The sequence below is a fragment of the Plectropomus leopardus genome, chromosome 4 (genome assembly GCF_008729295.1).
Source record: "Plectropomus leopardus isolate mb chromosome 4, YSFRI_Pleo_2.0, whole genome shotgun sequence".
Classification (NCBI taxonomy): Eukaryota; Metazoa; Chordata; class Actinopteri; order Perciformes; family Serranidae; genus Plectropomus; species Plectropomus leopardus.
The window spans coordinates 7066611-7083488 of NC_056466.1; the positions used below are offsets into that span (position 1 = coordinate 7066611).

Consider the following 16878-nt stretch of genomic DNA (forward strand, 5'->3'; position numbering starts at 1 on the left):
TCACTCATTGTGTCACACATGACAAAACACTGTCAACAGCATTCCAAACATCTACAGACACACTCGCACACACAAAAGCTAAATTTACTGCAGCTCTGCTATGACATATCCATATGTCAGAGAAAATTCCTAAAATTCCTGGATTTCTTTTTCCTGTTGTCAGTGTGTCACTTCCACATTTCCTCCCGCGGGTGATGAGCTTCAGCTGTTTATGAGCTTTAAAGGAAAAAGACACTCTAAAACTCCATAAAAGGACATGACCAGCATTATTCAGTTCACAGTTTCAATACACTTTCTTTTATATTTTGACATTACGCACACTTGACAAAGTAAGAAATAAACAAAATATCACCAGCTCATATCATTTGATGCAATTAATTTAAGGAAAGATTCATGCTTCAGTTACAAAAGAATATTTCTGTGTGAAACACACTCTCAGTCTGAGTAACACTGAGTCAGTCAACAAGATATTAAAAGCATGCAAACCTTATACTGAAGCACAAGACCTAAATATAACGTTGATAAAGTAATTAAACTTGTCTCAAACAGAAATTTCCTTTCTCTTGTTAATCTCTTTTAATCATATGTAGCTCTGCATAATTGTTTTGATTTGTGTGACCTCAGGCTGTATATTTTTCAGAAGCCTGAAAAACACATATAAACATGTAGTGTGTGTGTTAATAGTTCTTAATGTGCATTATGATTTTTTTGGTCTTTGTTGAGGTTTCATCTGAACCTTTGAAAACATATTTCCTTATTCAAAAACATATAGAAACATATATTTATATATAGATAATAATCTTGTGTTTCAAATCGGGGGAGTATTTAAGAATCAAACGACTGTCAATCATCCCACAGCATTCAAATATTACGTTTGTGGTATGTAAGAGGAGTTCTCAAAATTATTTGGTATTGCACTTTAAAGTGAGAAACAGATTGTGATCATAAGCAGAGGCCAAGATATCCCAACTTTTTCTCCTAATATAGACCTCTCAGGACCATGAATGTATATGTACTAAATTCTGAGGCAATCCATGACTGTAATAATGCATGATGAGGCACCTCATCATGCATCATTGCTTACCTTAGTCTTATTGAGCCATGTACATTTAAGGACCTAAAGACATGCAATTAATGAACCAAATATACTTCATCAGTGACACTTTGGTTAAAAAATGTATTTTTTTTTTCTCTTGCGTAAGTAAGATTTCAACGTTTACATCAGTGTGTGACATTCACCCACTTATGGTGAAATCCTTGTTGAAACCATCATTTCAGCTAAGCACAAGATGTTACAGAGGTATTTCATCTTTACTGTTAAGTCTCGCTCTCTGTCTCTCTCTCTCTTGCTTGCATGCATGCACACACACACACACATACACACACACACACACACACACTTCAAATCCCCTCCACCACTCTGTCTGGTATTCCTGTGTTGATCGGTAAGTGAAGGAAGTTTATGTTAAAGAGCTAATCAGGGATTTACATGTTTCCATGTTAGTCCCACCATAAACACACACATGCACATGGACACAGAGCACACACACAGTTTTGCCTCCGACACACAGTCACATTGTGCCAATTTTCTTCCATGATAAAGCATCCTGAACACACTGGCTGACGCAAAACGAGAACTTCAGCTGTAAGTTGAAGCGCATTGCGGCAGACTGAGTAAAGAACTTCCTGTGAACAGGTTATAACAAGTTTGAGTGTAAACATTGGAGCATATTTTGTTACATTTCTGACTGTGAAAACATGCCGCTTGTTACAACGTCTTACCGAGCCAAAGTGAAGCAATTATTTTCATATCAGCTCAAATTCCACAGACGTCTGAGATTGCACAACTGAACGCATAGCATTCTAATTAGGGAACACACATAAACACTGACGCACACGGGGATGAACACACACCCACACACATGCAGAGACATTGGTTCTTAGTTCCTACAGCCTTGACCTGCTGTTTGTGGGGGGTCTGAGCTATTAGTCTTTGGATATGTGTGTGTGTGTGTGTGTGTGTGTGTGTGTGTCTGTGCAATTAATTGCCTAACCAAGAGGTCAATGTTAAGCCAAGGATTTGTTGTTTATGTAACTGAGAGCTGGATAGACGCAGTGAGAGAGAACAAGCTAAACTTCTAACATACAAATTACACATCTAATATGTTTTGTCTACCAAATTCTAACTTTAAGACAGCAGAAAGTCAAATTATTTTTATGTATGACTCAAATTAATTCATCGGATTTCTATGTTGTGACAAAATCTGTAACAATCATCTCAAACATTCAAATGACAAGTTTGTGGTATGTTCCAGGAATACTCCAATGATACAGTATCACATCATTCCTAAAGTTGGGGGAAAGAAAGGTCAAAACAGATGCAGCAGAACCCAAGATATCCAATGTTTTCCCCTAATAGTGGTCAAGGTCTAATAATACTGGGTCCTACAATTCCCATAATGCAACCAATAGCGCAGAGTTTTGAGAGATTCTCCCTGTTAACATGACCATGTTTATTTTCTCAGACTTAACATTGCTCACAACACTTATGTGACCCTCAGTGACATGAATTGCACCAATTGACTCAAGGAAAAAAAATCACATCTTTTTCCTCAGTCGGTGAATTTAGAGCACGCAGTCATCATACACATATATAAATCAGCAGTGACAACGGTGTCTCTGATCAGAAAAACTAAACAGACTTGATCAGAGATCATAGCATTTCACTCAGCAAGATAGAGACGGTCAGGAGGGAAATTTCATTCCAGACCACAATCCCGATGTTGCTGAAGTCATTCATTGAGATAGTTGATAGTGTGAAACACATTGTAGTGCACTGTAGCGCACACACACACACACACACACACACACACACAGAGTTATAAGGCAGGTCATTGGCCTATTTCCTTGGGCTAAGTCTAATGAATGGTGTCTAAGTGTCAGCCAGCTAACAAAGGAGGCTTATCACTTCAATAACATGCTTTCCCTCCAGCCACTGTGTGTGCGTGTGTGTGTGTGTGTGGAAAAGAGAACGTTTTAATTCATTTATTTATTTACTTTTTACAAAAAGTAAAAAAAAAAAATTAAATATGTAAATCGTGACTACTACTGTATATTTGAAGGTATTTCACATACTTTTGAGGCTTTTTGTAAACTTGCAGGTGGCCTTGTATAGAAGTCTTCATCTCCAAAACCCTACATCCTGCATCTATCACGTAATACTTACTGCAGGAGTGTTTCTGTGTTTGAAATGGTCAGTGAAATAGAAGCATGTCAGAGCTCCTTGTCTAGAAAGCTGTTTTGATGGACCATGGCCTTAACTGGTGTACAAGGTGTGATTAATGACTTCAGGCACTCAGTTGTCTCCCTCGTACCACCACCGTATAAGAAAACTCCTAAAAGTGAGTGACCTGAATGGGCACCAGACCCCTAAAACCCTGAATCAAGTGGGTATGGATAGATGGATGGATGGATGGATGGATTGATTTTACAGTGACTTCATTTATTCTGCATTTAAGCTGAACTCTAGTGCAACATTCACACTTCTAATTTTTAGGAAAGTCTCAATTTTAAAAATGCCTAGAAATAATTTGCATTAATTCACTATAGAAATATTGCATTGCATCAACTGCCTTGAATTTGAATCTCACTCCTCACTTTTATTATTAATGCTTAATGTTTGATTTTTAACAGTACTAATTCTAATTTATTGTTTTTACATTATAATAGATATTTGCGAAATGTCAGCATGAAGCATGATCTTCCTGAATGAAAAGACAAGAAAAATGTGAGTTTTCATTCAGACCTTCTAAGGCTATGAGACTTTTCCGCTTCATGAATTTTTCATATTGCTGAAACACACACACATGCACGCACGCACATACGCACGCGCGCGCACACACACACACACACACACACACACACACAAACAAAACACCCAATAACCACCCTGTCCATTGTTGTTCAGTTCCGGTAGAATAAGAATTCCCACAGTTTGAATGGATGGCTGAATACACACACACACACACACACACACACACATACTATCAAATATGACAAATATTAAGTGTTTTCCCAAGAACTCTAAAGCCTTAAAAAACAAAAAAGCTGCAGTCTACTAGTTGTCAGTCAGTCAGTTGTGGAGTCACTGGGAATCCATTCATAAGAGTGTGTGTGCTCTTCTGTACATTTAATGAGCTCTGACCTCCTCTCAGCTTTGTCTGTCCTCAGAATCAACTGTCTGTCAGCAGCACAGCCTTTGAGGAGCAATAAAAATGTAAAGAAAATGCAGGCGGTCTCGTGGTGACGTACACATGTCTCAGAGTCAGTGTGGATTGTAACATCTGATGAAATTGAGCTGTATCTGTTCCATAAATCGGGCAACTGACCACAAACTTTAAAGAACTCAAATCGGCTTTCCAAGGAAGCCCTACTCCCCCTTTGTTAGCCATAACATGACATGTTAATACCTTGTGTCTACGTTTTTGATTCTGGATACTGCTGGTTACACTAGTGGTTGTTGTCAAGGGGATAAGTGAACCCAAACTCCTTCCTTTCCTGCAATCCTTGGATTGACCTTTGACCTTTGAGGCACAGGCCAATCAAAACAATGCAAAGCCAATAGTAATCCCTGTTTGGTCTAATGAGGAACATGGGACACACACACACACACACACACTTTTCTGATGCTTAGCAGCCATATGGCATTAAAAACAAAGATTGTGAATAAATATGCACACGTAGGAACTTTTCTATTTTTGTTTCAGTCATAAATTATCACAAAATACTCCAGTGTCTCTGAATGACCCCAGCTCACTATTGTTTCTGCTAACTCGCTCAGTTTAATCCAAACCGAATATACCCCAAGGAAAGAGTCCATTCAGGCTGTTGCTCTTAATCTGTGTGTGTGTGTGTGTGTGTGTGTGTGTGTAATACTTTGGAATGCCGGCCACGCTGAAGATTTCATATCCCCTAAATATCTGCAGAGTGGCGCCTCACACACACACACACACACACACACACACACACACACACACACACACACACACACACACACACACACGCTCATTCCTCCTCAGTAGAACAGAGTCTTAGCTAAACTTGGACAAGGAGAGAGACCCCCTGCATAGTATACAGCTTTTCTCTAGTGTGTGTGTGTGTGTGTGTGTTTGGCCTCCAGTTCAAGGCCTGTTCAATAACCCTGTCGCTCCATCTCTCTCTGATCCGTGCCAAGTTATTTCAGCTGAACCTGCTCACACTGTGGACTGGGTTCACCTCAACACTACCTATCCATCAGGAATTTGAGCACAGCTGATTTTGTCTACTGTCAGGAAAATGTAATCAGCTGCAGTGAAAATTTTAACTCAATAACCCCAGACATTTTCATAAAACCTAGTGAGAGATTTTTGCAGTTAGGGAAAAGGAAATCTGAAACGAGCTCCAAATTCATACACAAAAGTATAATGAGTTGAACTGATAAAATAAGAGTACTGACTAAAAAAACAAAAAACTTGATGGAGTAAGTGTGCAGGCACTTTTCTCCTAATATACGCTGTTTTTTTTCTTCTAATAGCCTTGCACCCATGTGATATGTGTGTAACTACCCTCTCTCAGTTTTAGCCTTTACACTTTTGTTCCTCAAGACATTTTAAGGTCAGAGGTCTAGGGGCTGATGTACCACCCACTTTGTGAAAAGGAAAACAACACAACTTTCCTTGAAGCATACAGTCTATGGCCAAAAGTATTTGGACACCTGAGCATTACACTCATATCTGATTGTTGAACATGCCACTCCAAAGCCAAGTGCATTGATGTGCTTCTATCACAAACTTTCTCTTCACCCTGTCACTCTTTTATCAAACAACATAAATGCAGCAGTAGCACACAAAAGTCTCACATTCAGTAGGTGAATGAGGAAGGTAGAACTTTATTGAGAATAAAAAGGGTGTAAAGCTGAAGACACAGACTTGCTTCTAAAACCATTTGGTGTAACAAGATTGACAGAGCTGGAAGGATTGGTGTGTTTTCACAAGTTTTCTGACCATAACAGCTGTGCAAGTGTCCACCTGCAGACCCTCTGATTAAACGTCTGCAGGCGTGTGGTTTTTGAGGTTTTGCTGAACAGTGCTGAGGCTTTGCCAAACGTAACACACATTACACTGACTCATAATTGCACCCTTATAAGCACCGACAGACCACTGTGGTGTATTTAACATAATTGTGTTTGGTTTGCGGAGTACTCTGAGGATCATAACCAGGTCAATATAATAATAAAACAACATTAATACATGTCAGCAAGAAATCAACACAGAAAGAGCGGAAGTGGAAAGTCATGTTTATCATATTTAGACTCCAAATACAAAATTGACAGATAATTGATAATTCAGTATCTTTTTAAGTATATATTATCCAGATGAAATATTTCATAGACAATCACTCAGAGGCTGTAAGAAAATAACAGTATGGTATTCTACAGAGAGCTTGCCACACTTGCTCTCTCTCTGTGACTCTCTACCTGTCTGCTGGATGCTGGGCTGACCACTGCTGTTTCCCCAACCTTATTCTGACTGACATGTAAAGTAGCGGATCACTGTGAAGCTAAAATCAAAAGCTTAACTTCTGCCCGAACTCTCTAAATAAAACTACAATAAGTTCCTATTAGGACAAAACACAGGCTATGCAGGTGAGAACTGTTCTGTATGACACGACAATATTCACCTTAAAAAATGTGACTAAGCAAAATAGACAACATGTCTGGCAAATTTCTTTGCTCTCTATGCAAGACCAAATTAGGTAGATTGAAGCAAATATGTTTGAGTTTAGCCTAAAGATAGATTATAATACCCCCAAACTGCCCAACAAAAAAAGATTAATGCATAAAAAGAAATGAAGCAAAGTTGAAATCTATAAATCCCCACGGGCTTCCACACTTCTGAATATAAAATCTTGAAGGAAACAACAGAGCAACATGTTATAATAGGAAACGCTCTCATCGGTTTGCTTATTTTTGTGTTAAACAAAATATTTGGATGGTTATCTGAAAAATATAAACGGCTATTTGATATAACTACAAAAAGGTGCAAAACAACCAAAAAGAGATTTTAAATGAAAAACAACACAGAGAATGTGTTACAACTAGTGTTGTAGTCAAGACCGTACTAACCGAGACCAAGACCAGAGTGTGCCCAGACCGAGGCAAGACCAAGACTCCAATTTTCCTCTAAAAAAAAGCAAACTACAATTGACTTACATGATTCACTGTAATTATGTTGACAAATAAATCCATTGCGGTCTCGACTGGTCTCAATCAAAAATCCAAAGTCCGAGATATAAATACTTTTTATCCCAAGACAAGACCCTCTCGAGACCGGTCTTGAAGTGCAAGATAACAACACAAGAAAAGACATGCAAGACAGCACCAAAAAGAGACAAACAACTATGATGTCTGTGTGTCTTGTTCCTATAAAGAAAAGGTGGATGGGGCCTTTTGCATGTGTGTGCCCAGGGGATCAATTGCCTAATTATATGCCCATGAACTTACCTACTCCTCTTGTGTTGTGAAAATGAGAATTTCCATTAGTTGCATGAGCAAAGAGATGACCAGGGTCTCTGCCAGTGTAGTCCCTACCAGTTGGCGATAGAGGTCAGTAGAAAATATGCTACTCTACGCACCTGTTCATGCAAAAAAAGTGGTTGTGGGCTTTTATTTTGAAGGCAGATCGTTCGTTTTCCTGTAATTTTGCGCCTTAACGGTCCTTACTGAGGCTCCTCTGACCCACCGGATTTATCTGTTTCCATTTGACCGGGCTTTCATTCACAGCGGGGTCCATATATGCTGCAGTCTGTGTGTGGAGTAAGTACTGGACCCTGACAGAGAGACAAAGAGAGAGAGAGAGAGCAGATGAAAGAGAGTTATCAGCGGCAGAAGGAGAGGGGAGCGCAGACACAGGGGAGGGTTTTTTAAAAATTTCCCTTTTTATGGTTCTCGGATCATAAACACTTGAGGACTTTATAAACATGCACCTACTGGGAATATCTCTTTTACTGGCATATCTTCTCTACACCAACCTCGCCAGCGACTTCAGCCAAAGCGACTATGATGATTATTACGAGCAGGAGCAGATGGACGAGCCGGTAAGTTTAAGAGAAAGTGAAGCTGAATGCGCTCAGCAGCAGACAACATGTGCAAGGATATTTCACCTGATTATGTCAGGGAGGCGCTCCAGGGACCTCCAGGGTCCATCATGTGGTCTCAGGGGGGTCCAGAACCAGAAAGTCAACATGTAATCATCTTCATTCTGGTGTCAGTGTGATCTGCTGAATTCCTGAGAAATATGTGATTGCTACTATACTATGCTATACTACACTATACTACACTATACTATACTATACTATACTATATTATACTATACTGAAAACTGGAGCAACATCACTTTTCTTGTGCTGCTTCCAGATGCCTTTGACTTTATTTAAACATTTGAACCCAGAGCAAATTAAAAAAAAAAAACATGGAGAAAAGGCAGTGAGCAACTTGTTAAGAAATGTTCCACAAATTGCAAGAAATTATTAAATTGAAAATAAATACATTTTAAAAGCTAGGGAAATATCTAGGGTAAAAAGAAACAAACCTAGGGGAAATGTTTCTAATGATCATAATTACATTAAAATCCTTAAAAACAATCTTTAAAATTTATTATATTTTTTGAGCACTTTTTCTGGGTCATTTTCTTTTTTAACTTCCCTTTTCCCCACTTTATTTTTTTTTTTAAATCAGGCAGTTTTTGTGTACTTTTTCATGAATTTGTTGCAAATTTTTGGGTCGTTTCCTCTGTCATTGCTCATTGTCTTCCCATGTTTTTGAGAGAAATCATGCCAATTTGTGGGTTTCAAAGGGTTACATCTATTGTAAGGGTAGTGGGGATGTGCAGCTTGGGCTTAATGGACTGCCAGGGATCCTGAGATGATCCCACTGTGGTCCATCACAGCAATTTGAATCAGAGCTGAGGAGTCTCTAAGGCAGCTGTCAATCATGTCAATGACTGCTGGTGAACTGCAGTAAAGCTAAGCAGCGCTGATCATGAATCAGGATGCATCAAGATGCTGTCATTGCGTATTTAATGCCTCACTGGTAATGATAAGCTGTTCCATTAGTGTGCATTACAAATTAGCGGTGTGTGGTTCCAGAGAGGCATTTAGAAGGCAGGTGGTTATAATGAAAGATGCTACTGAGTTGCATCATGATTTTGATGATTTGTTTTTTTTCTCTGAACAGTGGAGTGCCTTGTTTAATTATTTAAAATTTGAACCAAAAACTGTCCTCCTATCTCACAATAATACACCCATACTGCTGTGTCAATTACTATGTAACATGGTAAATACTTATACATGTGGGCCTGTACCAAAATAATGCAGACAAATAACCCCAAATGCCCCTCTGCGCAGCAACCAAATGGCACTAAACTGTTAAAATGTGGCAGGAAAACACTCAGTTTTACTCAGTCAATGTTATCTCGGTTCACTTTCCAAGTCTGTGTGTGTGTATGGCTTTGGACAAGTGAAAACAAAAGGCGTGTTAGTAACGGTCAGTGCTCAGAACGAGAAGCCAAAGCCAGATCTCTTTGAGTGTATTTTCCTAACTGATTGTAATCATCTGTTCTGGTGTGCAGGGTATCAAAGGTTTAGTCTGAGCGTTTTCTGCTGAGCATCTGGATCCCAGGGGTCAAGGACACAGAAAGATACACAGATTTTTGTAAAACTAGCTGTTTATTGTTTCCCACACACAGAAGGTAACACTGATATTTACTGGCTTTTATGAGCTGGTTATTGTCAAGTTTTATAATAAGAGTTGGATTGATGCACCATTGAAATAATTTCTTTAATGTCATGCCAGAGCAGCAGATTTGAATTGAACTGAATTGCTATAGAATCTGAATGAGAGAGGAAGGAAAACAGCGAGAGAGAGCAGTGAACATTTTCCAGGGGGGGGAGGATTAGGAAGGAGTGTTTTCAAATTAGCCAGAGAAAAGAGCCAATGAAGGCAGGTGTCACAGAGGTCAAGTGTGTGTGGCTGCATGTGTGTGTGTGTGTGTGTGTGTGTGTGTGTGTGTGTAAGGGGGGATAAGTACTAAGCAGTAACATGCAGTCATTTGATCACAGTGGACTCTTAATTGGGATGATGAGTTTTTTTCACAGCTTCTGTCTTCTACCTTTAAAGCTCTCACAGTGAGGAATTTAAGAAACAGCTCTGAAGATAATGCAGTGGTAGGAATGAGGCTTTCAAACTACCGTTTAATCTGCTTACCACACATGAAATGCTCGCTCTATGCTTTTCTTCAGCTTGATGCAGAAAAGATCTCAGTTTCAGCCCAAAGTCCCCTTCAGCCTTTTCCTAAGCCTTCAGTTTTTTGATTAATTATGTAACTAAATACAGAAATTGGCATATGAGGTGTGACAGTATGTGATGCTTGCATAGTCATTTTAAATGTCTTCACTTTTCTATTTAGGGTTAATCAACTACTGCTTGGTGTCCTTGTTCCATTATGGCTTTGTTAATGCTGTAATTTAATAGGTTGCGGACATGTTCTGTTCTTGTTTATTCTAGTTTGAGCATTGATGTTTAAGGGGAACTCTAATTTTACACATTATTGTGTTCACAGGTTTTGGAGAGAATTACTACATACATGAAAAACATATACAGCCTTTTGTGGCTCCAGAGGGAGCTGTGTGAAATATGATAACTCTAATAAGTTTAAAATTGAAAAAAGTGAGCTGACCAGACCTCTGTAGCTCGCTCCTCATTTCTGCCGAAGGGCAGAGGCTCCAGGCTGAGTGGTCAAAGACAGCCATCTGCAAAAGATGATGGCATCGATAACATGGACCTATGCTTTGTTAAATTTTGACAGAAATGTTTTGGTGACATGCTCACCAAAGATATTATCTGAAAGGTTATTTTCTCAGTTTGCTCATCGCAATTATCAAACACGACATGCAACAAACATTTTTTTTTTTTAGTTAATTGTTAATTATTTGTATGAAGATCAGCGTCAAGTCTGCTATGATTTCTTTGGAAATGTGATTGAACTATAATTTGTGTTCATCTTAATTTTTTTTTAAAAAGGACAACAATTTTCTTTCTTTTTGGTATACAATGTTAAACTTAGAAGATGGGCTGTTTTGTTTGTTGTGTTTAACATTGGTTTTGTTGTAAGTATGTTTGTATACGTGTGGACTCACAACTAACACAATGACTGTGACATTGTCTATCAATCCAACCCCACCAACAGTGGGATTTTTAATACCATCAAAAATAATACGTAGTGCACAGCACACACCAGCAGCATCCAGTCTCTACTGGTGGAACAGGCAGCTGTGGTGGGGATTATGTTGCAGGACTGTAAAAAGCCAGCCAGCAAAGTCAGAGAACCAGATGTCTTGTGCTGGTTTGGGTAACCACAGGGTAACATGCAAAAAAGTTGTGTAACAGGTAAAAAAACATATTTATATATAAACTACATACGGGTGGAGACATCAGAGATGAAAATAATTGTTCTTTATTTTCAACATTTAAATCAATGAATATTATGAATATTCTGCACAGCAACCTCAGCATAGTGCATCACAACATTTATGGTGAGTGGTTCTGCCAAATAGGCCACAGTTAATTATTTGAATTAATGTTATATGTTACAATAGCAAAATGAAAATAGTAAAAATTGACCGTAACGGGTCGGGGTAGGTCCAGATTTGACTTTAACATAAATGTGCAAAAGGTATTGGTTCTGGTACTGATTTTTCTGGATTAGCAAAACTGGACCCATGCAAGACTCTGCTGTCTATGTGCATCCTGTTATTTGTAATAAATCACATTAGCTTGACTCCAAAATGTCAGTATGACTTCCAAACCTAGAAGAACTTATGTTCAGTTTCTGACAAACATTGAATGTACTGTATGTATCAGATCAGCAAAAACACTGAATCAACAAATCTGTACATGGTTCAGTCTATCCTCCTTGGCTTGTTTGACTTAATACATTTGGCTTGTTATGGGGGGAAAATCCCCAGTCAGCTTCTTCAATGAACCTTGTTAAGTGCCATTTGTCTTCATAACACTTTTTGTGGTTCCTTTGTCTTTTAACTCTCCGCTGTGTTTTGCTTGGCTTTCTATATTATATGTAGTTTTCCTTTTGACCTCCGGGATCTGCTCCAGAACATTTTCTTGGTTCATTGCTTTGGAGTTTTCTGAAAAGAAGCCCTACCGACCTACCGGTCTTTCACCAAATAGTATTTTGAAATAACAGTGATAGAAGTAGTGCTTTACAGAAACTTCTACATGAAGTACCACACGTCGTAATACTGTAAATGACAAAAACTTGACAAAGAAAACGAAGTGCTCAGTAGAAATCTGACTGCGGAGGCCTGACTTAGTGGTAGGGCATCTGTAAAATCTGCACTGCCAAAGTTTTCCATCTGTTTTAATTGTCCACACCAGCTAACTTCAGCAATGTTGAAGTTTATGTTTATGTTTAGGCAACTCAAATCACACGGAAAAGGTCTTGGAAAGATTGTGCTCGGCAAGACATAGCAAAACTCAATGGTGACTTGATGCAGAAGACAGAACACAAACAGTGACCTTTGGTGTTGAATTCATGTGTGTTGTACACCCAACCATTGACCCTTACCTCCTCTGTACAACTTGTTGCCTTGGTAGTTAAAGGTCACACTGCAACCTGCATTGGGATCAAATGATGCCAGTTAATCATAATGGGACGTAATTCGTAGGAGGCAGGGTAGACTAAATTGTCGTGTTTTAACCTGCATTAAATGATGGTTTGGCTCATTCGGACAGAGGGCAAGCAATAAACATTAACATATTATCAGGTTATAGACATGGTAGGGAACAGTTGCCCACTGTACATATTCAGCACACATGCGGCAACATTAGTATTCATCTGGAGTCATGTGTCTGGCCACCCTATGAATTTAGGTCCAATATTTTCTCCCTCTTGGTCTGAGAGGGAAACATCTGGCTCTTTAGCTGCTAAACAACAACCTAATAGGTGCTAAAATGCTCTATAGAATCGAAGGGGAACTGCAGAGAGGGACAGCTCTGACTCCCCACCAGATCAGCAAACTTTCTGTTGCTGCTGTTTCTTAAGTTAGTCCTGGTGCAGTTAGACCTGGCGCTGCTGCTGGCCACCAGCCTGATGTGACACTTGGTGCTTGAGGGTTTGCTCAGGCCAAATTCGAGCTGCTACAGTTGCAGACTGATGGTCTGAGCTACTGCTTGCTCACCTGCAGTCCATGGTAGTGGGAAAAAAGTGAAGGGAAGGTAGAATGGCTAGCTAGCTAATTTTTGTCTGATTTGTGGTTTGGTTAATAAAGATAGAAGTAGGGGTGTCCGGATCTGATCTCAAACATCAAAACGGGATCTGGAATATTTAATAGAGCCTGAGCCAATCCTTTATTTTGTGTCAGCTGTCACATAGGTGTTTTTACTTTTATGCACAGCAACACGTGAAAACACACAAAAGCGTGATCCCTGTATAAAACTGTAAAAAAAAGTTAAAAAAAATGAATGCACTGGGACACTGGGTTAATGTATGAAGCATGCGCATTAACTCATGGTTGTAGCAGGTAGATTTATTTGTCATTTTTTAAACAAAGTTTAAAAAACGAAATGACATTTGTCATTGATCCTACATCTTTGGAGTTGAAGGATGAGTTGATTAAAGTCAGCAGCTACTAAGAAAATCCCATCCAGTTGCTTGGGCATGTTGCTGCTGGTGGCATCATTCAATTCTGGTGGAAGGTGGCTTACAATACAATAGGATGAGTGCCTTTTCCAGATTTCTGCCTACCAAAACTTTAAGTGTTTGCCAGAGCAGCCATAGATGTTTTTGTTGCCTTTATCTTAACCACTGTATTTTTCATTTTCTTAGCTAACATTTCAAGCACCTATTAACTATATCCATTCATCTAAAATGTTAGAGCATGGCTTCAAAATTGGTCGGCACTAATAACAAGTGCAAATGATTTGCAGTAAATAGACAAAAACATGCAACTTTGAAGAAAGTCTTTTCACATGTGCTGTTTTTTCCATCAGTGTTTCCTTGGCTAATATAATGATCAGTGGTTATTTGAAATGTGAACTTTCCAAACAGATTTCGATGCTGCCTATGATAACGAGCCAAACAAAATAAAAAGTGCCAAACAAAGTGGTACTGCTCAGCAACAGATTTAGGATATATTTCCCACTGAGCTTTTTTTAAAACCGCCTTGGTGCTCTTGTTTCTGCACTACAGACACTTGTTCATGTTGATGTTAGATTTTCCATCAGAGTGAACAGAAACAGCGTGTAATGTTCCAGGGATGAATTTTTAGACTACTTTTGGTTTACCCTCCAGGAAACCTTTGTAGTGTACAATATACTGTGGCCAAGCTAGGATGAAAAATCTTCCTCCAAGTCAAATATTACTGTTATCTTTGAAACTCAATGATGGTTTAAAGTGATGATGGTTTCTGGCAGGTCTCTGTAGCTCACCGGAAAGTTACAACCTTCATGTTATCTGTAGATGACCCTTAACTCTGTCGACAGATGGATTTGGTGAAATACCCGACACAACGCCAGCATCTCTCTCTCTGTCTCAACGTCTCTCTCGCGCTCTGCGGGTTTATGTTGCTCCATCACTCTTACTTCATCATGATGAAGATGACTCGGAATAGAGCAGCCTTTATCCTGACCCAGTCACCACATAATCTCTCATCTCAGTTTCTATTTATTCTCTACCCAACTGTTTCACCCCTCTCTCTCTCTCTTTCCCTCTCTCTCCCTTTTTGTCTTTCTTTGCCTCTCGCCCATATTTCACAACCCCCTGGAGTCTGCAGAAGAATGCAGTGTGTAATTAGCAATCATTTCGAAGGAATTTTCTGTGATTTCTCTGTGGACCGTCCAGCTCAGTCTTCCTGCTCTGCCTGAGTGTTGAGATACATGTCCATCGGCTCTAAATACCAACCATGTTAACTATAAATATCATCCTAAAAATGTGCTATGTTCTGTCAGATTCAAAGGGTAGTAGGCAGTGTGGTACTGTTACGCATGTGTTTGACTTCCTTATAGTTGCTGGTTCAAGAGAAAATATTTAAATTTCAGGTATTTATTCCAAAAAGCCCTTAAAAGCCCTGACATACCAAGCTGATGGTTGGCCGTCAGTCAAGTGGATAAGGAAAAACACCCCACAAAAAACCCTTTAACGAAGAAAAAATGTTATAGAAACCTCAGTAAGAATCAAGAAGATCAACAAACAGACTTAAGTCAAAAGGGAGTGAGAGGCAACTTGTTATAGAATGCAAAATGACTTTTTTAGCCATAGAGCTCTTTACCAGAAACAGTTTTTTCTGTTTTTCTGGTTTTTTCTGTTTAATGTTTCATTCTTTTATTGTGTTATTGTTTGGTAGCGCACAGTAAGTATTATTTTCTGTTTCCATTTTTGAATGACGAATACAGACGACCTGTCTGTTATTTGGAGAGTTATTTTATCTCACTAGTGTGTGCTAGTTGGCTAGTCTTTGCAGTGTGCTCATGTACAACTGTTTTATTGAGACACAGTCAATGTGAGGTCACACAACAGTTGGCCTTCATCGCCACTAGTTATTTTATGTGGGTTTGGTGTGCCTGGCCTCTCAGATGGACAGGCAAAGAGACAATATTTTGGTTATAGTTTGAGCAATCCTGATGAGACATGAAGAATCTCAAAGAAACTGACTACAGAAAGTAGCAGAGGCTGGAGTTTACACTTTCTACACAAGAATATGCTGATCTTTCGTAATCAGTGTCACAGTTAATGGATGAGCATCTGTGCCAACCTTTCATTCAACTAACCATTGTAAACACAATACTGACACGACACATTTAAAAAGTTGAATATTGTGAACATGTTCAACAGTTGTAGGGCTGTCATGGGGAAGGAATTTTCACACTGTGATTAAGGATAGTTTAACACTGTTTTTTTTTTCCAGCTGAGAAACCAACAGGATCATCCGACATTTTTTGTCAAAACAGTATATCCATTCAACCTCACTTCCAACCAGATGATGGCACTAATGCATTAATTGAACCCATAGACTAAATGAAGGGGGAGTGAGCAGTGCCACAGTATATGTAATTGAATACCGTCTCGTCCACCACCATCACAGGAGATCAGAGGAGCTTCAACTTATTTCAGTCAGGAGGGAGTAATATAATCTTCTTCATCTTTATTAGGCAGCCAGTATATGGATAATTTCCTGACAGTACGTACATTTCCTGAACAATACACAGATGCCAGATTTGGAAATTATTTCTCTAGAGCAGCGTGGGTGATTATGAATTTATGTATCTGATCAGGTACCATATGATTTTTCATCCCCTACCCCAGTAGAGGATGCACTTGTTGGGCTTTATTTAATTCTTTTGGGAAGACATCTTGTACCTTTTCTTAAAAGTGTGTGTGATTTTTTTTGCCCATAAAAAGAGGAATTTCCGTCTGTTTAAGTCCTTAAGAGGTCCTGGACATTTTCTTATTTGCAGGCTTCGGTATGCCAAGACTGGATGTTATACACAATTATGCTGTTTCTGATGAGTTTCTGATGCAAAATGGAGACAAAGAAATATTGGATATTTATACTCCATGCGTGATTCTTGTCAGGGCAAACTGATATTCTCCCAAACTATGGGAGGCAATGTGTCATAAACTCACATGTTGCATGGTTTCATAAAAAAATTTGCCCATACATGTTGATTTACATCTGCGTAGTAGAAAATTTCTGCTGTGCACGGACAGGTGGAAATCCACCACACGGGAACCCTATGTGAGGGCATCTCTAATGTCTCTTGCTGTGCGT

The 16878-nt window shown here is 39.1% G+C and overlaps 1 protein-coding gene across 1 annotated transcript in view; it reads left to right on the forward strand.

Moving 5' to 3' along the window:
- The first annotated feature begins 7736 nt into the window (after positions 1-7736).
- Positions 7737-16878, forward strand: part of vegfc (vascular endothelial growth factor c) — a 49067-nt gene continuing 39925 nt past the window's right edge. Inside the window, exon 1 of the mRNA XM_042485461.1 lies at positions 7737-8133. Coding sequence (XP_042341395.1) covers positions 8017-8133 — 117 coding nt within the window. The 5' untranslated portion in view covers positions 7737-8016. The remainder of the gene's footprint in view (positions 8134-16878) is intronic.